This window comes from Papio anubis, chromosome 13 (genome assembly GCF_008728515.1).
Source record: "Papio anubis isolate 15944 chromosome 13, Panubis1.0, whole genome shotgun sequence".
NCBI lineage: Eukaryota > Metazoa > Chordata > Mammalia > Primates > Cercopithecidae > Papio > Papio anubis.
In genome coordinates this window covers 24,181,123-24,207,381 of record NC_044988.1, presented here as the reverse complement: position 1 = coordinate 24,207,381, position 26,259 = coordinate 24,181,123, and the positions used below count along the sequence as shown (strand labels likewise).

At 35.5% G+C, this 26,259-nt stretch overlaps 1 protein-coding gene across 1 annotated transcript; it reads left to right on the top strand.

Annotated features, from left to right (window-relative positions):
* Positions 1–962: 962 nt before the first annotated feature.
* Positions 963–19,909, top strand: ANXA1 (annexin A1). Its single transcript, XM_003911812.4, has 13 exons — positions 963–1,151; positions 8,128–8,207; positions 8,297–8,405; positions 8,934–9,028; positions 9,855–9,968; positions 10,391–10,481; positions 12,368–12,447; positions 13,061–13,117; positions 14,694–14,787; positions 15,671–15,766; positions 17,053–17,111; positions 18,544–18,666; positions 19,561–19,909. Exons 2-13 carry the CDS (start codon positions 8,142–8,144, stop codon positions 19,615–19,617), a joined length of 1,041 nt encoding a protein of 346 aa, XP_003911861.1. The 5' UTR covers positions 963–1,151; positions 8,128–8,141; the 3' UTR covers positions 19,618–19,909.
* Positions 19,910–26,259: the final 6,350 nt, after the last annotated feature.

Here is a 26,259-nt window from a genome sequence, read left to right as displayed (position 1 = left end):
AATGTGTTCTGTAATAGTTGCTGCTCCAATAATCTTTTCATTTCATAGGTCTAGTTCCTCGTTTTGTTGTTCAACTAGTTTACAATGTCAAAGATCTATTCGTATCAAAATTTATGCATAACTGATCTATATTACAATTTATATATACAGTTCTATGTAACTGACTCTATTTAAAAGAATTAATGTAGATAGGCCTTTTAATGTCAATGCTTTTATTGAATGTCATAATGATCAAATTTTTGGCATTACCTTTGTTCAAAATTTTGAGCCAATCTGGAACTTTATTATTTCTATATTTCTTATAACAACAAGCTATATCTAGGAACAAAAGTCTTTTGTTTTTGAAGGCAAAAAAATATAAATAGAATGTCATTCGGCACTGCGTAATGTTAAAATTTACAAATATTATGTTATTTCTCCATTGTCACAAGAATTCTAGTGGGTAGACAACTTAGATAATGCTCCTATATACAAAAGTAAAAACAGCTAGGCATGGTGGCTCACACCTGTAATTCCAACTCTTAGGGAGGCAGCGGCAGGAGGATAGCTTGAGCTCAGGAGTTTGAGACCTGCCTGGGCAATATAACAAGAACCCATTCTCCACTAAAAGGGAGGGAAAAAAAAGACAACAAAACAAAAGTAAAAACAGGTTCAGGAAAATTAAATATGTCCCTAAAGTCACAGAATAATAAGTGGAGGTGGAATTCAAATGTAAAATTTTGTTTGTTTAGTTTTGAAGGTAACATACTTTTTTTAGTCTACAACCTATTTAACTACAAAAGTGTGCCAATCAGTGGTATTAGGATTGGGGCAGATGTATACTCTGAAAATAAAAGTGCAAAATAAATATACCATCTGGAAATAAAAGTGCAAAATACAGAGGGGGGAAAAATCAGTCCTTCCATTTCTTTTCCTTTGTAATGCCAGTTGAGTTGGTTTAGTGAGTAGTTTTGCAAGACTTGTTTCACTTTGTTTTTGGACATAGCTGAGCCACGTACTTCAAACAGAAGGCAGCCAATTACTAACTTCTGGTTGCTAGGTGTGGCTTCCTTTCAAATCCTATAAAATCAGGAGCCCAAGTCTCCACGGCTAGTGTGAAATCTTCAGAGAAGAATTTCCCCTTAGTTCTTTGCAAGAAGGTAGAGATAAAGGTAAGTCTTGGTTTTCCTTTTAGTTAGTTTTGGTTGTTTTGAAAACTTTTCTCATCACTATGTTAAATGTCTGCTTCTACAGGATTTATGGTTAGTTGCATTTAACATGGTAAGTCATTCATAAATCTTTCTGTAGAATTACATTGGATATTTATATTTTAGGAATCACAAATTACAATGTTTTTGTTCTTCTTAGTTAACAAATACAAGTAAAAATATGATGTTTGCTTAATACTGGCTCATTGTATTCTTGGTAAGTTGCCATGAGAAAGAAGGAAAGAATGTGCTTTTCTTTTGGTAGCCTTTAAAGAATGTGTTTTTCCTTTTCTTCCCCTTGAAATATTTCTTCCCAAGAGCTGTGTGTGTTTTACAGAGAAATCATGATGGGGGCTGCTTTTTGGGGGCAAGAACAAAAGTGATAAGAGTGAGCTGCAGGGAACTGTTTCAAAATAGTAGGACTTTCATAATTTATTTTCCTCTTTTGTAAGGAAAACGAGATAGATCAGACCTCAAAGTGATAATCATGCCCTTTGTAATAAACATTTTTAAATATATGTTATGTTTGCTCGTGCTATTTAAATTAAAAATATATGTTATGTTTGCTCGTGCTATTTAAAATAAGAAGGTCCGCTTATTACTTGTTTCATTTAAAGAGGGTGTGGTCACATTCCTTTTCTTGTAGGCTCTGTGTCATATACAGGCTTTTCAAATGCTGGCTGGAAAACCTAAGAAGAAGGGAAATACTTACTGGGTAGTGTCAGATACATTAGCCTAAGGGAATGTTAGTAAGGCCCTCTAACAGCTATTCCACTTGAGTGTTGCATGAGCTAATGGCCATAAAACTCCTTAGAAAAGCGCAAAGCAAAACTAAAGAAGAGTATTTACTGGTGTTGGATATATTTGTAAAAGTGAGATTACAAATCATGACCATATATCTGGGTATTTTTTCTTAAACATATTCCTTCAAAGATTTTTCTGTTTTTTCATTTTAAATGTTTATTAAATGTTCTGATTTCTTATGTTCACTGCTAGTTAATTAACAAGGATGAGATTTTTCCTGCCTCGATTATGTCTAAAAGATTGTATAAACTTTGAAAAAGCAATGTTACCCCCTTTCCACAGGAGTATTTTGGTAGCTGTGAGAGAGTGCACTTTGCAAATGACTCAAATGTGGTAAAATGTTGGTTTCATAATTCTGAAATGGCCTCTTCCCCAAAAGTGACATTACCACCCTAGCTCCAGGCTCAACCACATCTGGCACATAGTCAGCATTTAACAGATGTTGACAAAATAGTTAAGAATAATATTATTAAGGAACCAACCAGAGTTTCAGGCTTATTAAATACTTTTTCAACCAAAATGTCTGCAAAGGTTGATTTCTGAAGATGACATTAGCTCTCTTTAGGCCTATTAATTTATGACATTTAAAATACTAAACCAGTGGAATATTTTCAATGATAAACTATAAACAGTTTTTTGAAGTCAACTATTTCCTTTCCCTTTAAAGTTGGAGAGAATTTCATCAGGAAGCTCAGAACAGATCCAATTTACACAATACCTTCCTTCATTATGCTAGTTTTCTTCATCTTCATCCACTTGAAGTAAAATTTAAGATTGGCACTTCAGAGCTGTAAATGGATCTTAGATACTAATTACTTCAACATTTTTATTTTATAAATGAAGACCCTCTGGAGAAGCTAAATGTTTTTCTTGAGGTCAGATCGCCAGATAATCAAGAACTAGTACACTTCAATTTGTATTTTATATCCTATAGTTGTGGGGAGAAAATGTTTGTTAAATTAGTGTAGATATGTTTTTAAAAATATTAGCAATGATACATGATACTCATTCAATAATACTTATTAACATCCAAAATTCCAGGCATTTTGCTAGGTATTGGAAGTACATACATAATGAATATTATTATGTTAGCACGGGCCTCATGGCCTGCTCCTGGGGAATATAAATAAACCAATGGAAAGTGATAATACAGAATGGTGGGGCTGGTGTAGGGGTGAAGTCAGGATGCTATGGGAGAGCATGGAAGGTCACCTAATCCAGGACTGAGGAACGAATGAAGGGTTTCTGAAGAACACGATGAGGTCAATGCTGACGCCTCACTTAGGAGTAGCTATTAGTTAGGCAAAGAGAACTGAATGTGGAGAAGGAACAAGTATTCCAGGCAAGAAGAACACCCTATCGAAAAGCCCGGAAGCAAAACATTAGTGAGGCTACCTTTCATAAATTGCTTTTTGTAAATCATGCCATTGTGTAGTCTTAATTGCCTTCTCTCATCAGGAAAGGTGTGGGAAGGACTTGTGAAATATATATTCGAGGAAAAACTATGCACAAGGCATGCATTTAAAAATAAACTCCCTAAGGCTGGGTGAAACTTGCCATGGTCTGCACAAGTTGACTGTTAATGAATTTGATTCTCAGGTGTGAGTTATTAAAAAGAACACTGATCATGTCGTTTTCTTTTTGGTCACTAATTTAAAAGAATAACATCCTTCCTCTTCATATCCTCCTCCTCCCTCCTCTCTCTTCTTCCTTCCTTCAGCCAGCTATTCCTTCCTTCCTTCCTTCCTTCCTTCCTTCCTTCTTCCCTCCTCCCTCCAGCCTTTCTTTCTTTCTTTCTTTCTTTCTTTCTTTCTTTCTTTCTTTCTTTCTTTCTTTCAACAACAACAACAACTTTCTTTTCTGTCCTTCCTTCCTTCCTTCCTTCCTTCCTTCCTTTCTCCTTCCTTCCTTCCTTCTTTTCTTTCTTTCTCCCTTTCTTTCTTTCTTTCTTTGCCTTCCTTCCCTCCTTCCTTTCTTTCCCTTTCTTTCTTTCTCTCTTTCTTTCTTTCTTTCTTTCTCTTTCTCTCTTTCTTTCTTTCTTTCTTTCTTTCTTTCTTTCTTTCTTTCTTTCTTTCTTTCTTTCTTTCTTTCTTTCTTTCTTTCTTTCTTTCTTTCTTTTTTTCCCTTCCTTCCTTCCTTCCTTCCTTCTCCTTCCTTCCTCTCTCTCTCTCTCTCTCTCTCTCTTTCTCTCTTTCTTTCTTGTCTTGCTGTGTAGCCCAGGATGGAGTACACTGGCATGATCTCGGCTCACTGAAGACTCCACCTCTTCCTAGGTTCCAGTGATTCTCCTGCCTTAACCTTCTGAGTAGATGGGACTACAGGCACTCACCACCATGCCTTCCTAATTTTTGTACTTTCAGTAGAGACGGAGTTTAGCCAAGTAATCTGCCCACCTTGGCCTCCTAAATTGCTGGGATTACAGGCGTGAGCCACCATGCCCAGCCAAAATATACAACACTTTGGAATCAAAAGGGATGGATTTATGTCACCATTCTTACCAGTACTAGCAGGAAGACTATCTGAAAATAATACTCAGTTTTCCCAGATAGAAACTGAGGATAATGATGAAAGGCTGTTATTCCAAGCAAGGGTTAGTTGTTGCTGTTACTATCATTGTAAAACTCTGATAGTTCTAGATTGTAACCAGGAAGATATAATCAACCACAAAACTCAGCTTCCTCTGTCACAAATACTAGAGGTAGCCTTTCATGAGGCTGAGAGATGGAAAAATGAAGGGGGTTCTCCTTTAGGACACATAAATATGCAAAAAATGCTACTCTTTAGAAAGTTATACATTCAAATAATAGATAAGTTGACATTGGTAGGCAATGCATATTCACAAAAAGACCATTAATTAGAAGAAATGTGAAATATTGTTAATTTCCTTATAGATTAGCCTATGTATAAATGGCTAATTTCACTTTCATTGAGCTCATGCTAAGTACTTAAATAAATTTAGTTTTAGAGCTTATTGTTGGTTAGTTGAAATCTGTATTGAGTTAGTTAAAATCTGTAAGTTGATAGAACAGGCTCTTTAAGATCTATTGCGAGCTTTATACACTGCAAACAAAAAGACAGAAAAAAGAAAACCTTTTGTGAACTCATTGGCACAGGTAGATTTTCATGCAGAGTATAGGTATTGAGAGTCAGAATGGCTTATGGATAGAATTTGGCCAATATATATAAAAAATGTATTTGGTATTTGTTAGATGTATTATAATTATTAGGAAGCTCAGTTAATATGTGCAGTTGGCTTTGGGCCCTTAACCAGCTGTATGTGATAAAATCTGTTTCCTTTAGAGCAATTTCTATATCCTGCCTTGATGCTCCTGTCTTTAATCTTTGCTAAGAGCTAGTGGTGAATTTGGCTGAATTCAGCTTCCGTTTTTCTCTAATCGATTTGAAGAAAATTCTCTATTGGCTGCTTTTCTTTCCTAGATTATGCTTTTAGTCTATCCAAATACTTCAGGCTGGAATGTAGGAACTTAAAAGATATAAATCACAAAGCTATCTCCTCTAGGGATGCTCTCTCTGTCAAATAAGTGACTTAAACCACTTATTTTTGTTATCTTGTATTGTGTAATTAGTATACCGTTTCCTAGGCTCTGTCTAGCTTTTTTTTTTTTTTTTTTTTTTTTTTTAAATGGACATTATTCAAGTATTTTTTAGAAGTAAAAAAAAAAAAAACAAAAAAAACTACTACGGTAAAGTTTTTGTAAAGTTTATTTTGAAGTTATCAGAGACACCTTTAATTTTAGACTGGACTATATCTTTAGTCTTTGTTTTGCTTTCTTTTGAAGTTTTTATTTGCTATTTGAAAAGAATGGAATTAATGAACATGTTTTTATAAGTGATGGAGTAGTACTTTGCCAAATGATGAATTATAACACTTATTTTGATGATTCTTCTTTATCGAAGCCTTGGATGAGATGATGAAAATGGAAATTTAGAGTGCCTGAAGCTGCTAGAATTGCTTTTAAAGTATTGGGTGTGCCAATTAAGAAGTTGGAATATGAAACTCCATGTGGCAACCGCAATTGCGTCAGACTAGATTGTAATGGGAACTAAAACCTTGTGCAAAATTGCACGTTGTTACTTCACCTTAGGAAACAATTTTAAATTTATTGATTAAATTTAGGAAAGAGGCGACTTTAAATGAGTGGAAAAGGTATTGGTTCTTCTCACAGATGACAGAATAGTAATAAGAGCAATCCCATGAGAATTCAGTGGAGATGGTTTCTGCTTTGGATATTATTTTCTTCATGCATTCAGTGTTATTACTTGGAACTCCAGTTATTTTTTAGCAGGTGTAAATTGAAAGGGTTTGTCTGAACATGCTGTTGTGGAATTAGTTTATGGGTTTTATGCCTCATGAGTCATTTATCATCATATCAAGAATTTAAAACTGCCAAGATTATCCTCTCAACCTCTCTCGCAAGCATTCATGAGAGTAGTCTCTAGAGGGGTGAAACAGAATGGTGTGGATAGACAGATCAGTGTAGACCTTGAGCAAGGCCTCTGAAAAATGTCCCCAGACTAAAAGGATCGTGATGGCTTTTTATGTGTGTGTGGCCAAAACACAGAATACATTAATTTTTAATATACCTAAGATCTTAAAAATATATGTCTCATTAAATAAAAATATTGCCAAGTCATGATAGCAATTCAAGAAATTTCCTTTAAGATAGAGTTTGCCAAAAGAACATGCATGTTACAAATTTCACCTTTAGGCTTCCCTTTAGAACCAAAAATCCTGTATAAAGTAATCCTTTTCTGGGTTTTTTGTCTTGGGTGGAAAAATACGTAGGACTACTAGTTAAACAGCTCAAATAGGATGAAATGTGAAGACAGCAATTATTTCAATGCTGAATAATTTTATACCAAGAAATAGAAAAGGAAACTAAATTATTCAGGGAGAAATATCACCTGGATATCTTTTTACAGATAAAATTTTAAATCTGAATTCACTTGTACAGGTTGTCACAGATTATTTTACCTTATAAATGTAATCATTGTCTGGGAGCGGTGGCTCACACCTGTAAATCCAGTACTTTGGGAGGCCAAGGTGGGCGGATCACCTGAGGTCAGGAGTTCAAGACCAGCCTGGCCAACATAGTGAAAACCCGTCTCTACTAAAAATACAAAAATTAGCTGGGTGTGGTGGCCAGTGCCTGTAATCCCAGCTACTCAGGAGGCTGAGGCAGGAGAATCACTTGACCTCAGGAGATGGAGGTTGCAGTCCTATCACTGCACTCCAGCCTGGGCGACGGAGCAAGACTCTATCTCAAAAACAAAAACAAAAACAAAAGCAATCATTAAGCTTTTCATCTAGCCATTACTTTTGGACAGGCTCTCATTAATTCTACATAGATGGTCTAATGGTCTACTAAATAGTGTTCTAATCCTCCATCTTGTCTATCTCTTAGCCATTCTCCATGATACAGGATGAATGGTCTTTCTGAAACATAAATGAAACCATGCTGCTTTAAAAAAACACTCAAAAAGAAACCCTTTTTGTGGACACATTTAAACTTCTTGCCAACATTTCTTGCTCCAGCAAACTTTCTTCAGCTTCCCAAATATGACAAGCTTCTTGTTTGTGCTCTTTAACTTTTCTGCCAGGTTAATTTTGACTCATTTCAAGAGAGGCTTGGGTCAGCCAGGGCCTACTCTAAGAAGTTTCTTTAGCCTTTATGTTTTCCTGTGGAGAACACACACTAGTTTTAAGTCCTGAGGGTACGTAAGATGATTTTTCAATGTTTTTGTACTGTCAGTGCTTGGCATATGGTGGATGGTCTATAAATTTAGAACAATGTAGGGAACCACAAACTCCTCTCTTCAGCCTGTGTGCTTACTTGTAGTAGTTGTCTGATCCCTGAAGTTTAGAATTGAATATGCCAAGAAAGAGTTCAGTTTCAGAGAGGAGGGTATGGCTTCATTTTAAGGATAAAGGCTTCCTTTAAAAAAAAATAAAGTCACGTCTTACATTTTGTTATGCTCCTAAATGTAGTTAATCCTGGAAAGTAAGAGCAAGGCTACTCCCTAATGCTGCCTCTTATGTATGTAAGAGGTGAGGAAGGAGAGGTTGTGTATGGTGCATTTGTTTTGTAAAAGCATCTACCTGTTTTCTTTCCAGACACTTTTTCAAAAATGGCAATGGTATCAGAATTCCTCAAGCAGGCCTGGTTTATTGAAAATGAAGAGCAGGAATATGTTGTAAGTAGAATGATAATAAAATGATGATTGCAATATTGAAATAAAAACGAATATAAGTAAATGGCCATTAATTTATTTCTCATTCTTAGCAAACTGTGAAATCATCCAAAGGTGGTCCTGGATCAGCAGTGAGCCCCTATCCTACCTTCAATCCATCCTCGGATGTCGCTGCCTTGCACAAGGCCATAATGGTTAAAGGTAATGTGTTTCCTGAAAACAGTTCCCTCCTGGACGTTTCAGAATGGCTATTTGAATGACTGTCAAAAAACAGACATGTGCAATGGGAAGAATCTGTTTCATTTTGAAGATAAAAAATTTCTTTGCCAAATGAAGATATAATTATTTACTTAACACTGAGGAAATTGTGTTCAAATCTGTGGAATCTCTACTGTTACAGCAGATATTACTAGCTCATTTCTAGCGGAAACTCCATGCTGAAATTAAAACCTCTGTTCACATATAGAGTTGGAACTAGGATCAAACACTGCAACACTGAGGGCCAGGAAAAGTTAATTGTCTCTTCCTTTCTCACTCAAATGAATGAAATGTCATTCTCCCAATTGCTTCCCTGATATATAGTATAACATTGATTTTCTATGCTGATAAATAATTTATACCTCTTAATTTGTTAAGAAGTTCATTTGGAACATCTCGATAATGAATTCTTTTATGTCAACTGATGATGAAGAAAATTGATGTTAAAGGCTGTCGGCCCTTTATTTCCAGGTGTGGATGAAGCAACCATCATTGACATTCTAACTAAGCGAAACAATGCACAGCGTCAACAGATCAAAGCAGCATATCTCCAGGAAACAGGAAAGGTGAGTTAGAGTGGTAAAGTTAGATATTCAATTTCAGCATATTTATACTTAACCATGGATTCGGAAGCACAGTTACCTAGTTCTTTAAGTTTCTAACCACTGTTTTCTCATTATATCTATGACTGGGATTGCAGTGTTTATCCACTTTGTTGCAATTGAATGCATTTTATCAAATTTCCTATTTTTATACATTAGTCATCTTGGTGTATATTCTTTGCAGATGTGGTGCTTTGGGGTCAAATTTTTAATTTGAACATAAACACCAAGATCGCTGTTGTCAATAAAGAATATAGTCTGACTGAAATGTACTAATATTTAAACTGAGCTGTTTAATGCCTAAAGTTTATATATAATTCTACTTTAAAAATAAACCTTATGTCTTTTATACCAAATATGAGTTTTTTAAAGCAACGAAATTAGAAAACTATATAATTTCAATATCTGATTATACTGCTTATTTGAGAAGTACAAACCTCAAAGATTGGAAACATGAATATATTATTTTAAAAGTAATTTTACTTCTGTTTTCTGTTAGCACACAGTCCGCTTTGTGATTTCTCCCCTGTATAAAAGACTACTAACCTATCCTTTAAGAAGTTATCGATGAATTCAGTAAATTTTATTCTAATCCCTCTAGATCTAAAAGAATAAGATAATGTTTCAAAATATTTGGTACACATTGTATGTGAAGGAAAGAAGCTCTAAAAGATGGTTGGGTTTAGGGATGAGTTGTGTGATGACTTAAAGTCAGGTAATACCACATTTTTTAACCTAGCACGTTACTTATTTGAAGCCCTGATTCTAATCTTTTTTTTTTTTTTTGTAGCCCCTGGATGAAACACTGAAGAAAGCCCTTATGGGTCACCTTGAGGAGGTTGTTTTAGCTCTGCTAAAAACTCCAGCGCAATTTGATGCTGATGAACTTCGGGCTGCCATGAAGGTAAATCACCCAATTTAAGCAAACTCCTTTCCTCAAGAGGATGTATTGGGCAAGTCACTTATGCTTATGTTCTTTTCAAAATCTAGTACAGTGCCCATCAATCAGTGGGAGGTTGAAGGATAAATAAATTAATAACTCAATGAATTAATATATACATGAAAACGTAAATGTTGGCACTAACACCTTTCACGTCATGTCCCTGTATGAGTCATGTATTTGCATTTTTATTTTTACCCAAAATATTGATGATAAACTTGTTTTGTTTTAGGGCAATGTAATAGAGCTTATTGTAATTATTAAATATTGTGGGTGAAATTTACTAAATGACAGAGTCAAACAAATTTTGGAACACCAAAAACTAGTTGATCCTCTTGAATGAAGATTTTTTTCTACATTTCTCCTTTTCTTCTCTTCAAATTTAGGGCCTTGGAACTGATGAAGACACTCTGATTGAGATTTTGGCATCAAGAACTAACAAAGAAATCAGAGACATTAACAGGGTCTACAGAGAGGGTAAGTTGTAATGTCCAACAGTCCAAGTGCCTTAGTTGAAAAGGAAATCTGATATACTTTCTTAAAATTGAATGTGTATGTTAATTATGGCAGCTTTGGAATCTCTACATATCAAAATATTTCTTTATTGTTTGGCACATGTCTATTAAATGCTGTTACCAGGCAACGCTTGTGTTGCTAGGTTGTTGACAACGGAGATGGTGTCCCAATCCCCAACAAGCTTGCGTTTTAATATAAAATTTTCCTCTAGGATAAATGGCCACATACAATTATAATGGAAACCTCAATTGAGAGCACCGAATTTTTAAAAATTTCTGAAAAACATTTTTCTATTATTCTGGAATGTGTTTTATAAAAATGTCCCAATGTCATTTATTTTGAAAAGAATACATAATAACAAAAAAAATCTTCTAACAAAATGCTCTTCATTTGTCCTTGAAAAAGTAAAGAATTAGCTGCTTATAATTCTCTGTTGGAAACCTTAACTTTATCGTTATGAACATAAGCAACTCACTCTTTATCTCCAGTTAAATTCACAGAATAAAAGACTAGTCTTAGCTTATTTTGTCTCTTCAGTGAAGCATCTCATTTAAATGATGTGCTCAACACCAAAAAGAGGGTAATTGCAAATCTGTTACCATTTTCCTTCTCTCATTTCCCTGAGCTGCTGGCTTTTTTGCTTTCCCAACCCAATATGTGGCACATGGAAGATCTTTCTGCTTGCTTCTCATACCAAGCATGGAGAATACAATAGCTTTTGCATGTCGTTTTCAGAGGAATTTAATAAAATAATAAAAATAAAGAAGCTTTTAAACCTCATTTTCTGCAATTCTTATTTAATTACCAATGTTTATGTTAGATCCATGTATCAGTGATAATAATAATAATAATTTTCTGTTTAATAAAACAGAGTTTATAAAAATAAGTGGTTTTTTTTTATTATGCCATGATACAGGCCAGTGATAGCTTATTAAATTGCTCAGTTTCAAGTTGTTTTAGTCTGTTTGTTGCTATAAAGGAATATCTGAGACCAAGTAATGTATAAAGAAAGGAAATACTGTAAAGAAGTATGGGACCAGCGTCTGCTTCTGATGAGGGCCTCATACTACTTCTACTCATGGGAGAAAGCAGACAGAAGCAGATTATGTGCAGAGAGGGAGAGAGAGAAAAGGAGGTGGCAGGCTCTTTTAAACAGCCAGTTCTTAAAGAAACTATAAATGAGAAATCACTCACACCCAGCCATTCATGAGGGATCTGCCCCCATTATCCAAACATCTCCCAACAGGCCCCACCTTCAACAATGGAGAATAAAGTGCAACATGAGCCTTGGCAGGGCCAAACAAACAATATCAAAACCATAGCACTAGTCAATTACAAATTCAATTTATTTTTCCTATTACAATATAATTTTACGTAGTTAAGCAGAAGTGTTTACACACACATAAATCATCAAACTGCGTTACTTATAAGACATTTATAATTTTTAAACTAAATAATTTGTATTCAAGCAAGTACCTCATTTTGTTCTTTTAAACAATTATTTTATTCATTCTATTGCTTAAATTCTGCCATGTTGTATTTCAGAATTAATTACTAATGTATACCTATACAATTTATTCTTAACAAAAGCTTTATGACTGTGAATTTTCAATCACAGTATTATCTAAATTGCTCCCATTGCTTCATATGAAATAAATTCAATGATCCAAAAATTTATCTGCTTTAATTTTTCTCTTCTTATTTAAAAATGATAATATTTTGAAACGTGTTCCATAAGTCATTGAACACTATGGCACTGTGAATTTTCAACCAACTTAGAGATGTCAGACATTCTTCTTCTTATTCATCACTGGTTTACTATAAAATCTATTTTTCTCTTTTCTCAGAACTGAAGAGAGATCTGGCCAAAGACATAACCTCAGACACATCTGGAGATTTTCGGAACGCTTTGCTTTCTCTTGCTAAGGTACAACTCAGATACTTTAGGAAATGCCTCTTGTTTTATAAAGACTAATTTCTTAGTCCATTTTGTGTTCCTATAAAGGAATATCTGAGGCTAGGTAATTTTTAAAGATAAAAAGGTTTATTTGGCTCAGGATTCTGATGGCTAACAAGTTCAAGATTGGGCATCGTGTCTGGTGAGAGCCTCAGGCTGCTTCCACTCCTGACAGAAGAGGAAAGGGAGCTGGTGTGTGCAGAGACCACATGGCAAGAAAGGAAGCAAGAGAGAGAATGGGGAGGTACCAGCCTGTTTAACAACCAGCTCTTGTGGTTCTCATGAGCAAGAACTTATTCCCAGAGATGGCATTAATCTCTTCGTGAGAGATCAGCCCCAGGACCCAACTACCTCCCTCTAGGCCCCACCTTTAACACTGGGGATCAAATTTCAACATGAGGTTTGGAGGGGAAGAACATCTAAAATCATCGCAAGTAAAATCTTGGATCTGAACTCCATTTAGAAATGAGTAATAGAATATCTTTTTCTCAAAAAATATTATTTATCTGAGGTTAAGAGAATTAAGTAAATCATCCAATTACATGCTAGAGAAGAACTTACAATAGAATGGGATTTCTTTCAGGGTGACCGATCTGAGGACTTTGGTGTGAATGAAGACTTGGCTGATTCAGATGCCAGGGTAAGGAAGTGCTTACAAAATACTGCTGCAGTCCATCTTCCTACCTTAGGTGGGGCTACCACATGATGCCCTGTGAAAGCAAATCTAAGATCTCCTGAGAGACCAATGGCTTCTTAACGTACATTTCCTGAATGAGGCATGACTTTCTGTAGCCCAAAAGAGAAAAAATGTAGTCTTTGTAAGTTTTCAATATCTCTCATTATTCATAAAACCAGAGAGAACTAAAGAAGGACAATACAAATTTGATTTGTCATTCACAAGAACTGTTTGTTAAAAAAAACTCTGACCTTTCATTGAACTAGGTATAAGAAAGGGAAGTGTAATTTTTTTATTATGTGAATGGAAAGAGTAAGCATACTTAACATTATTTTTAACAGAGAACTTTGGAATGGTTTATAGATGTTGATTTATATTGTTAAAATATTACTGCAATGATAAGAGTATAGGATAAATTATAATAATATATACTTTCTAACATATTGTTTTATATAGTTTCAGTGACATTGCTGGTTATTTATATGCAAAACCACTGGCAATGTAAGAAAAATCATACCATTTTAAAGTCTGGAATTTCCATTTAAAACAGACAACTAATGTTTGCATTATGCCTTCTCATGGAACAGTATTCTCTAGAGAATTCATTACAATGCTTCACTAAGGATAGAGATTTCTTTGTGTACCTCCATGCACTTCTGCTATACCAGTACATTATCATGCACATAATTGGCACTCATGAACTTTTTGTTCAATAAATGCATACATATCAGATCAATTTGCTTGAAAAGTGCAAAATAACTTTTTACATACATTGGAGGTTTTATCATTTCAATAGAAATTGTTCAAGCATATTAAAGAACAAGAGTTAGCATTTGAATAATTGCCCATAATAAAAAATTCTTATTTGCTTTTGACATTTCTGAGTTTGCTTTCCATTTTAAGACTATCAGGGTTCTTAATATATATTTAAGGAGGCTACATGGATTAGTGTGACCCAAGAGAATGATGGTAGTTAACATTTCAAAGTTAATAGAGACTGCTTGTGACAAATAGGGCAGGGATCATATTTTTCATATGTAATAGAAAAAAAATCTGTAATTTAGTAAGGTTGAAATATTTGTCTAAGATTATACGGCTTTGAAATTGCAGAGTCAGAATTTGAATCCAGAAATTCTAACATCAAAATGCAAGGTCCAGGTTATGGTCGAATTATTGATTTATAAGTAACATTTGCTGATAATTACTTTGAACAACAGAGTAAAAAATCTTTTTAGAGATCCCCGTGGAGTTGTCTTGCTATAGAGCATAATCTTGAAGCAATTTAGTTCAGCAAACATTTATTCTGCAAACATATATTCAGTCTCTAGTGTTTACAAGGCACCTTGAGAGAAACTGTGGGAGATATTTGACAAACAAAATAAGGTCCCTATCTTTAAAGAACTTGCAATCTTATTGTTGACTACTCTGATTGTATTGGGCACAAAGCGACTGCCTAGATAATCTTTGACAAAGTCTAACATTATTGTGCAGATATCATTTCAGCAGATAGTGAAGTGTTTACTTTTATGTTTCTTGACAGGCCTTGTATGAAGCGGGAGAAAGGAGAAAGGGGACAGACGTAAACGTGTTCAATACCATCCTTACCACCAGAAGCTATCCACATCTTCGCAGAGGTAACAATAAATTTTTTTTTTCTGGAATCTGTTTATGGAAGATGCAATTTTCTTCTTTGAGAACAAATAAGAGAAAGTAAAAACAGAACCCTTTATCAATATCTCTCCTGTATCAAACAGACATGGCATTCCTGACTTGTTGTTATTTGTCCATTTGTCCAATTTTGTACAGCCACTACTTTATAATATTTAATACATTTTGTGACTTGGGCATGTGGAACATCATTTTGTTATTTTCACTGCTTTTACTCCCCTGAAAGATTTGGAATATATGTGGGAAAAGACATGCATAACAGAACAAATGAAATTAGTATGAAGAAAAACAAAACAAAACAAAACAAACCCTTAGAGCTAAATGAAGAAAGAAATATGTAGGTGCTTTGGAAAAACAACAAGACAAAACTCAGAAAAAGGCCTGGCCTTTGAGAGCAAGATTTAGCTCTGAGCCTCTTGGAAGCCAAGGCAATGGAAAAGTCATGATGATTACCAAAGTTCATCATCTTATAATGGTATACTGATTTTTACTGTTAAATGTAAGAGAAACTTAGTTCACAGGTCTTTATATAAGGGAAGATCCATTTGCTGTGGTTCTTAGAACTGCTGTAGGAAGTGTTACGGTTGTCAATCACATGCCATTTCTAATAACTGTCAACGCTTGCAAACACTTCCCCAAAATATACAGGAATACCAAAATGGCCATGTGAGTTACATTCCTAGGAGAGGATTAAGTATTCATGTTATGATTAATTGTGTATATTGCTTTAAAAGGTGTAGCCAAAGTTGTTATTCTAAAAAATTCTTTGAGTCAGTGGCCTTGACTTTGCTAAAGTTTTCTAAAGAAAAGGATGTTTTGTATGTATCTTAGTTTAAATTTAATATTCAGTGTTTCAGAAATACACCAAGTACAGTAAGCATGACATGAACAAAGTTCTGGACCTGGAGTTGAAAGGTGACATTGAGAAATGCCTCACAGCTATCGGTATGTAGTCCTGCAACTGAAAGAGTTTTCTAACTAGAAATTGTATTTTCAATGCTATCCTATACTTAACAACAACAACAGCAACAAAACCAATAAAAGAAAAAAACAACCAGAAGTAGTGCATCTGTTTCGACTGAAGCAACATAAAAGATTGGCAAAGTACTATAACCTTAATAACAACAGATATTATTCCCCTTTTCGAAAATATGGAGAGATAGACTATACTTAACTGAGCACCTACTTATATCAAGCAATGTACCAGGCTGGGCACACACCACAGAGGCAATTCAGAATGGTCACTGTGAGCACGGGATCTGGAAACAGATAAATGTAACTTCAAGTCCTGGTCTACTGCTTGTTAATTGTACAATCTTGGGCACGTCCAGGAAAGTCTGGTTCAGTGGGTCTGAGTTGGCTTCTAAAAATCAGTACTTTTTAAAGATTTCCCAGGTTATTCAGAAAGCCATTAGGGTTGGGGAACCTATGTTCTCAAACAGTGTTTCTCACACGTGACTACGCACTTGAATCCCCTGGAAAGCTTGTTCAAATGCAGATTCTGATTCCCCAGGTCTGGGGCGGAGCTTAGATTCTGCTTTTCTGACAAGCTCCCCATTGATGCCAATGCTGTTGGTCCATAGATCCCAACAAGATGAAGAACACTATGAATTGACATGTGCTAATATTATTTGGGTTCTGCTTTATATTTAAGCCCATCCTATCCCAGAGTGTTTTATTTATTCATTCATTTATTTTTACTTATTTGTTTGTGCAACTCTTATTTTAGATGCAGAGGTGCATGTGCAGGTTTGTTCCATGCGTGTACTGCACTCAGGTAGTGAGCATAGTACCCAATAAGTAGTTTTTTGACCCATGCACCCTCTCTCCCTGCCCTCTCTCATAGTCTGCAGTGTGTGTTGTTCACAGAATGTTCTTTTTAAATGTTCTTATAGTAACATAAAGTACTTATACAGCCTCGAACACCTAGCAGTTTCTCCATTTCCAAGGAGAATATATGCAGAATAGCACTAACTACTGAAATTGCTGTTGAAATGTATTTAAGGTAATAAAAAATTGGTCGTCAGGGGAGAGAATATTCAAAACCACCATCTAGAGTGTCACAAATATCTTCTCATAAGTTAACTGCCCTATACTGGGAGATGACAGGTGAAGAATGGTGATGAGGGATAGAATCCTGTTGGCAAAATTCTACATTTCCTGTTTCTTTCATATGCATATTTCATTTTTTTCAAGGTAAATACATCAACTAAAATTTTCTCCTCTTACAGTGAAGTGTGCCACAAGCAAACCAGCTTTCTTTGCAGAGAAACTTCATCAGGCCATGAAAGTACGTACCATTCTACTTATATGCCCTGCTTAGAGGAAGAATTATTTGTAGAAAGAACAGAAAACCTCACATTGTTTGAAAATCACACATTTAATATCTTCCCATTAGAGAGAATCATTGTTCTATTCAATGGAAGAGGTAATACACTACCTTCTTAGAATAAACTTCTGTTAGATTCAGTCCCTTTTGTTTATAGGTGAGATTGTAAAGTGAGCCTGGTAAGTGATTTATAGCTCACTTGTGATTTGCTTAAAACCTGTGTGGCCACTGGAAAGGTGATATACTTTCTTTTTTAATGTGTAATTTTAGTGGCCTACTTCCTCTATGGTTGTGAGTTTTATAATCTCCCACTTTATGAGTCTGAATTGTCGTTTTTATTACTCTGTCTTTCATGCCACAGATTAATAGTTGACTCTTTTGAAATGTCATTCGATGATTAAGGATGTAGAAAGATGTATTTGAGATCAGCTATGTCACTTTTACTTTACTCTCTGACATGCATGGCATTATACAAGGTGCCATTTCTGTACTGATGGTTTGAGCCCATAAATGAAGAGTATGAAGTTATCTTCGTTTTTTCTTTGCAGCTCCAAAATAAAGAGGTTTTCAGAGAAAGAGAAAGAGAGAAAGATCTAACTGTTTGAATAATATGAAGGAGCATCTAGGAAATGATAGACGTGCTAGGTACTGCTCTGTAGTGGTTAGCATAGTTGCTGCCCCTTTCTGTGATACTCTAGTGTGATATTTCATTGGGTAATGATGAACACCTGGTGCCATGGAAGAGCAAAGTGGGACATATACTCCAGACTCTGGAAATTCATGTAGCATTGCTGTCAGCTAAACTAAGACCTGAAGTTTGAATAAAAATGAGCCAGATGAGGGCAAGAGTGGAAGAGATGGGGGATAAAGCAAGGGTAATCCAAGAGGAGGAAGTAACCCACACACAGGCTTTAACAGAACCTTTTCAAGACAGTAAGTATAGAGTGAAGGTGCACAGTGGAAGAGATGGTAGAATTAGGCAGGATATTGTAAGTCTTGAAAAGAATTAGGCAGGATATCATAAGCCCTGATTAGTTTCTATCCTAAGAGCAACAGAAGATCACTGATAGTATTTTAAATAGACTAGACTATTAGATTTCCAGTTTAGAAGTTCCCTTTATTTGTAATTACTGAATAGTGTAGAGACTGGATGGTGAGAGACGAGTTAGGAAGTTGACAGCTCTCTATACCTACTGCTAATGTAGAGGATTGTTTATTTTCATTTCATTACCATTTGTGTAAGGGATGTGTGTGTGTGTGTGTGTGTGTGTATAGCTAATTTCTCTATAGAAATTATATGGAAGAGTAAGAAGCCTTAACTTTAAAATTGATGTTCTTTAATGAGAGTATTTTCTGAATATAAGAGACACTTACCATCATTTGTTTTGGTCAGGGTGCTGGAACTCGCCATAAGGCATTGATCAGGATTATGGTTTCACGTTCTGAAATTGACATGAATGATATCAAAGCATTCTATCAGAAGATGTATGGTATCTCCCTTTGCCAAGCCATCCTGGTATGTTGTGATTCCTCTAATGCCATCCCCACACATGAAAGTTCTTTTTGCAAGATCTTCAAAGAGAATAATTGACTTATTGTATCTATAAATTTAATATGTAAGATTAATTTAATATAGTATAGTGTATACTTCATGAGTAAATTGAACTTTCACTGGTAAAATCTACTAGTGAGTTCTCTACTGAAATACTAGGTACATTTTTCAACCAAAGTCATGGAAACATTTAGTTTCCCATGCATAAATTCAGAAAGCAAAATATTCTAGTGTTCCCCCTAAAGTAGATAGACATTATGGTTTATTTTGCTATTAATATTGGTCAGAGGATTAGAAACTTCTTATTCAAAATATTTATCTTAATTTTATCACATGTAAAATGTTTAAAACTTATGTTCAAGTTATCTCATAAGAATGTTAAAAAAAATAAGACAAAGAGCAGTCAAGGGTTTTGGACTTATTGAAAGGTAGATAACTATTTAAATTTAATTAATTATTCATATTGGACAACTAAAATCTACCCAGAAAACGTGAGAAAATTACAGGCACTATACGTTTCTCTTCTTCTGGTGAGTGAATCAGGTATTCCCTCACACAGGATATGAGATTATATTGTGTTATACTTATTTAATTCTATGATATTTCATTCATAGAAAATAATGGCACTAATATAAAACATAATTAATTCAGAGAAGTTTGTAATCTCAGTCTTGAAGGCTATTGCTTTTTAATGAAATGATAAAAAAAAAGTCAGTTATCTGTTGTACATATTGTTTAATTAAATGAATGGTAATGTATAATCTCATCTACAGCTGAGTCTAAAAATAATTCTTGTATAATTAAAAAAATTAGAGTAATTATGGTTTCGAGTAACATACTTTACTTTTGAATCAACAGGATGAAACCAAGGGAGATTATGAAAAAATCCTGGTGGCTCTTTGTGGAGGAAACTAAACATTCCCTTGATGGTCTCAAGCTATGATCAGAAGACTTTAATTATATATTTTCATCCTATAAGCTTAAATAGGAAAGTTTCTTCAACAGGATTACAGTGTAGCTACCTATATGCTGAAAAATATAGTCTATAAATCATTTTTATATTGTAACTCTGTATAACAGAGACAAGTTCCTTTTTTAAAAATGTTTACCCCAAACCATAAAACCCTATACAAGTTGTTCTAGTAACAATACATGAAAAAGATGTCTATGTAGCTGAAAATAAAATGACATTACAAGACAGTTGGTATGTCATTGACTCTTGTATTTTGATTTTTTTATGTGTAATTCAGTGGTTTAATTTGACATTAAGTGATAGGAGCCTGAATCCTAGGTTATAATTATTTAATGAAATAGAGTTCACATTCTGAATTGAATAAAATAGTTATAGATTTTGACTAGGGACACTACATTTTATCATCTGTGTACAGACTATTGAGATGGTGTCCCTGTATAATAAATTTATTGCACTAGCATTATAACAATTTGGTATATTCTATATTTCATTAACTAGTATAAAGACGAAATGGCAATATTTGTAAAGAGTTCTCATGTTTGTTTCATGGTAAGTTTACATTTATTTTTTCTAAGAAACTGCCAAATTGTTTTCCTGAGTGGTAATACTATTCCACTTTACCACCATAAATCTAACATTGGTTCAGTTTCTCCACATCCTTGTCAGCATTTGAAGTTGTCACTATTTTGTATTTTTAGCATTGCTATTTATTTATGTATTTGAGACGGAGCCTCGCTTTGTTGCCCAGGCTGGAGTGCACTGGTGTGATCTCGGCTCACTGCAACCTCCATCTCCCAGGTTCAAGTGATTCTCCTGCCTCAGCCTCCCGAGTAGCTGGGATTACAGGCATCCACCACCGCACCCAGTTTTTTGTATTTTTAGTAGAGATGGAGTTTCGCCATGTTGGTCAGGCTGGCCTTAACTCCTGACCTCAGGAGATCCACCCGCCCCGGCCTCCCAAAGTGCTGGGATTACAAGCATGAGCCACTGTGCCCAGCACTTTTTAAAAAATTTATTGTCGAATTTTGAAAATTCTTTATACATTCTGGATATTAGTCCATCAGATACATGGTTTGCAAATATTCTGTGGTAGTCTATAGCTTTTCTTTTCATCCTCTTAGCAGGTTCTTTTACAGTGTAAAAATTTTTAATTTTAATGAGATCCAATTTATTATTTCTTTTCCTTTTATAGTTGTACTTTTGATGTCATGTCTACAAGTTCTTTAACCCTTGGCTTTAATAATTCATGTTTTTGCTAAAAAATTTATGGTTTTACATTTTACATGTAAATTTGTGATCCATTTTGAGTTGATTTTTGTATAAAGGGAGAGACTTAGGTCTGGTTCTTTTTTGGTTGGCGTCGTTATAAATGTCCAATTGCACCTGTACCATTTGTTGTTGGTTGAAAAGGGTATCCTTTGTTAATCTGCTTTTGCACTGTCGTCAAAAACAATTGGACATATTTGTGTTGGTCTTTCTTTAATTTTTGATATTTATGTTTAATGAAAATATAAGACCTTGCAATTTCTCATTCTCTAAGAATAGATTATAGATATCAATTTAGTTACGCTGTTTATTTCAAGGAGAGCATCAGCTATGGTACGAGCTCTTTTTTAAAAAGACAATAGGAAGAGTTACTTTCCCGTGAGCATTTTCTTACCAGGTAGAGCTGGATAAAGGTGGTAACAACTTATTCATCCTCAAAAGACTTGGGTTGCGGGAGGCGGCGCTTCCAGTGAGCTGAGATCGAGTCACTGAACTCCACTCTGGGCAACAGAGAAGATTCCGTCTCCAAAAAAAAAAAAAAAAAAAAAAAAAAGCCTTGGGTTGGCCATGGGATATTCTGATCACCCTGAGATGCAATCAGAGTTAACCCTCCTTCACCTGCTTGTAGCTTGTCTTGATCATTGACCTTAACTTTCTGCTACACACACCTGTCCTGCGTATCATGTGTTACAGTCACGATTACTTGGTGCACAGCATACTGGCAAATGGGTTGACAGATGTGCTACCTCTTTTGGCCCTGGATTCTATTATATATCATATTGCCTTTTTATGCTTGATTTGGAAGAAGTACCTATGTGGTAAATCGGAGGGAACCTGGAGCTGTTATATCAAGGCAGGATGAAGTTATCAAGATACTTTTGTCAGCACTATTCTAATAATTGGGGACAGGTGTTTTGTTTTATTTATTTATTTATTTATTTATTTATTTATTTATTTATTTATGAGATGGAGTCTTGCTCTTGTTGCCCAGGCTGGAGTGCAATGGTGCAATCTCAGTTCACTACAACCTCCGCCTCCCAGGCTCAAGTGATTCTCTTGCCTTAGCTCCAGGGTAGCTGGGATTACAGGCAAATGCCACCACGCCTGGCTAATTTTTGTATTTTTAGTAGAAACGGGGTTTCACCATGTTGATCAGGCTGGTTTTGAACTCCTGACCTTAGGTGATCTGTCCGCCTCATCCTCCCAAAGTGCTGGGATTACAGGCGTTAGCCACCGCACCCTGCCAAAAGTTTTGCCAGTCAGTAAGAGAGCTACTTTTTTAAGATTGCATCCCCACCTCTTCCTACTTCCAATTAATTTTAAAGAAACCGCCTGAGCTGTTTACTCTCTCTGTGTCCTTCTTTCCCTCCCTGCCCATCATTTGCTCTTTTCTGTTCTGCTCTGAAATGTGACTTCTGAAGGCTTTATCATGCAGGTTCTCTTGCCTTCTGATTTCTGGCTGAATTCAGCTTACTGAAGAACCTGGCAGGAGATGGGAAATGAGGCGGAGGTACTCCTGCTCCCTCCCTGAGTCTAAAGACTGATTAACATTTGTGTTCTTCTACAATCACAACTTTCATCAGGTGTCACCTTGTCTGAGGTTCTAGCTCTCAACTATTTCCTCTCCTTGCCCTTTGGACTTGAGATTCCTGCTGCTGCTGGTCCGTAGATACTGCAATATTGCATGTGGGTTCTCTTAACTTGCCCACACCTCTAAGGAAGTACACCTCGGTACTCCCTTAATTAAAACACTCCTGAAATGTCCAGCTTGTTATACTAGCCATTTCCTTCTAGGACCCTGTCTGATATACCTTCCGAAAGTGCTAAACTTACTTACTTTATCAAAACTACTTGGAAGGCTCCTGAATAAATTCTAGACATGGTGATAGGTAAGTGGATACACAAATGAATAGTAGAGCCACCTCAGTAAGTAGCAGTAAAAAGCAAAATTTTGGACAATAAAAATATATAGCTTTCCATAATCCATGGGAAAAAAATGGTAAGGTGAATTTCACTAAGATTAAAAACTTCTTTGCAAATACACTATTATGAAATTAAAAAGGTAAACTACAGACTTGGAGAAAATTTTTGCAAGACAAATATCTGATAGAGAACTGATATACAAAAACATAAAAAAACCTCTAAAGACTGAACAGTTAAAAAAAAAAGTTAAAAAATTTAAAAAATAAGCAATAGATGTGAACAGGTAACTCACTAAAGAAGATATAAAGATGGTAAATAAGCATATGAAAATATGTTCAATGTCATATACCATTAGAGAATTGCAAATTAAAACAATGAGACACCACTACACTGCTATTAGAATGACTAAAATCCATTCCACATCAAGCAACAGAAACTCTTCTTCATTCCTGGTGTGAATGCAAAATGGTACAGCCACTTTGGAAGACAATTTGGCTTTTTTTTTTTTTTTTTTTTTTTACAAAGCTAAACATAGTCTTACATCATCCAGCAATCATACTCCTAGGTATTTATGCAAACAAGTTGAAAATTTATGTCCACAAGCAAGAAACCTGCACACAAATGATTATAGCAGGGTTACTCGTCATTTCCAAAACTTAGAAGCAACCAAGATGTCTTTCAAAAGGTGAGTGAATGAACAAACTGGGTACATTCAAACAGTAGAATACTATTCAATAATAAAAGGAAATGAGCCATTCAGCAGAACACACGGAAGAATCTTAAACACATACTGCTGAGTGAAAGAGGCCAGTTTGAAAGTCTACATACTACATGATTCCAACTATATAAATACTGAAAATACTGAAAAAGACAAAACTATGGAGACAGTAACAAGATCAATGATTTCCAGGGGTTAGGTTGAAGAAGGGTGGGATAAATAGGAGGAGCACAAAACAGTTTTAGGGCAATGAAGCTATTCTGTATGATGCTATAATGGTAGATACATGACAGTTACACATTTCTAAGAACCTGTAGAACTGTACAATACAAAGAGTGAATCTTATATAAACTATGGATATTGGTTAATAATAATGTGTCAAGGGAAATATAAGGGAGAGATAGAAAGGGTGTGTGGAGACTCTAATTTCTGGGCAATTTTTCTGTAAACCTAAAACTGCTCTATAAAAATAAAGTCTATTAAAAATAGTTCTCTAATTGTAAAGCTCATAATATAGCCAAGGAGAAAAAAACTATGCAAAAGATGATGGTATAATGTAATAAGGATAATATATAGGCACATATGAAGTGCTTTGGTAAATCAAGAGAGAGTAACGGAATCAGGAAAGGCTACAAAATAGCAAAACCCTGATTGGCTAGTGGCATTTCATATTTCTGAAAGAATTAATTATCTTTTGTATTGAGAATTAAGAGCTAAAAGCTATAAATAGACGCGTTTTTACAAAAATATTATTCAGTGTTCAAATAAACCTGGGAGGGAGGTGTTATCTGCTTTTTACAAATGAAGACCCCAAAGTTTCCAGATTTCACTGGACTTGTCCAAGTTCATACAGTAGGTGAATGAATAAACACAAATTGGAACACAGGCTTTCTGACTATGGATCCATTTCACTAAAGTTACAGGAAGAAAATTGTGAGAAGAAAGACCATAGGCATGAGGAAGAAATGAAACTAAATGAGAACCTGCTTCAGATGGCAGGTCTTGTTACAAGATACTATCACAAAATAAGTTGGTTATGGCATGGAGTAGTGGAAACTCTGTACAAACAGTGAGAAATCTCTTAAACAAAATTGTAATCATGTTTTCGAATATATAAAAACCTAGGAACTATATATAAATAAATACTTTTTTACCCAAAAAGTAAAAATAGAAATATTGTCTTTTGCTTATAGATACAGTGAATTTTTTTTTGGCAAATCTAATAAACAAGGACATGAAGGGCATTTGTATATTTTCCACTTTTTTTGGGGATATCATATTCCCCTTAAATGGTTAGGTTTAAAGAAAAAAACACATGAGAGTTGTAACTGTCAAATATTAGAAATAAATATATTTATTGTCAAGATTTAGGAGAAAAGGCTACTCTGCTTATGGAGTAGCCATTCTTTATTTCTTTACTTTCTTGATGAACTTGCTTTCGCTCTCCTCAGTGGACTGGCCCGGAATTCTTTCTTGTGTGAGATCCAAGAACCCTCTCTTGGGGTCTGGATCAGGACCCTTTTCTGGTAACATCTTCCTGGTGACCATGAAGGGAGTATACTGAGAAGACCCCCGACCCAAAGGAAACAGATTGCAGCATCAACTTTGAGCAAGTGGTCGGGTACATTTTGCCCCAGTAAAGGATGGGATTCAGTTAGAGGCCCAACTTAGGAGAGTCTATCCTAAGACAAAGAAGGTTAAAGTTCCCCCCCCTTTTAAAAATTATTTATTTATTTATTTATTTATTTATTTACATATATTTTGAGACAGAGTTTCACTCTTGTCGTCCAGGCTGTGCAACCTCTGCCTCCCGGGTTCAAGCGATTCTCATGCTTCAGCCTCCCGAGTAGCTGGGATTACAGGCATGTGCTACCACACCAAGCTAATTTTTGTATTTTTTAGTAGAGACACGGCTTCTCTAGGTTTGTCAGGCTGGTGGAACTCCTGACCTCAGGCAATCCACCTGTCTTGGCCTCCCAAAGTGCTGGGATTACAGCCATGAATAAAAGGCAAGGACGCTTGACTGAACTTGGGTTTGAGGCCCAGCATAGGAAGGTTAGAGTCCTTCCTAAAATGTAGGGACTTAGAGGCCCCTCTCAGTAAAGTCCCTCTTTGTTAAAAATGGATTTGACCCTATGGAATGTTAACCACTATTCTCTGTGGATTAATCTGCCTTGCACTATTTGCTGGTGGCTATAGGTGAAAGGATTAGGTGTGTACAGGATCATGGGACATGGGGAGCTTTTTCCTCCCCAAAGCGGGAACCTTGAGAGCTGATAGGACCCCTGGAAAAGATCCCTTCACAACTGACAAGCAAGGGCCTAAACTTTTGATTCAGTGTTGCTAAAATGGGTGGGTCTTTCTCTGGCCTCCCTGAGCTACTCGCCTTCCCTACCTCACCATAGGCTATGCTTTTCTCTCTCTTTCTCTCCTTTCCCTTTCCTATCTTTTCTTTAATTCAGGGCAACCATCTTTCCCAGATACCACATGTTGAAACTTCTTTAATCCACTTTGAATGGATTAAAGATGACAGAGCCTTACCAGGGGAAGGTGTGAGCCTTGCCAGTTCAATAATGGCACTAAGCTGAGTGACTAATGTCTATGTTTCGTCTCATGCACTTTGCTCTGCCCAGATGGCAGATGTTAATGTGGCTGCCCCATGCAACCCCTTGGGTGG

Coding starts and splice junctions, on each gene's coding strand:
- ANXA1 (XM_003911812.4), top strand. CDS start 8,142: ATGGCAATGGTATCAGAATTCCTCAAGCAGGCCTGGTTTATTGAAAAT. Junction 8,208..8,296: donor ATGAAGAGCAGGAATATGTT/GTAAGTAGAATG, acceptor TCTCATTCTTAG/CAAACTGTGAAATCATCCAA. Junction 9,029..9,854: donor ATCTCCAGGAAACAGGAAAG/GTGAGTTAGAGT, acceptor TTTTTTTTGTAG/CCCCTGGATGAAACACTGAA.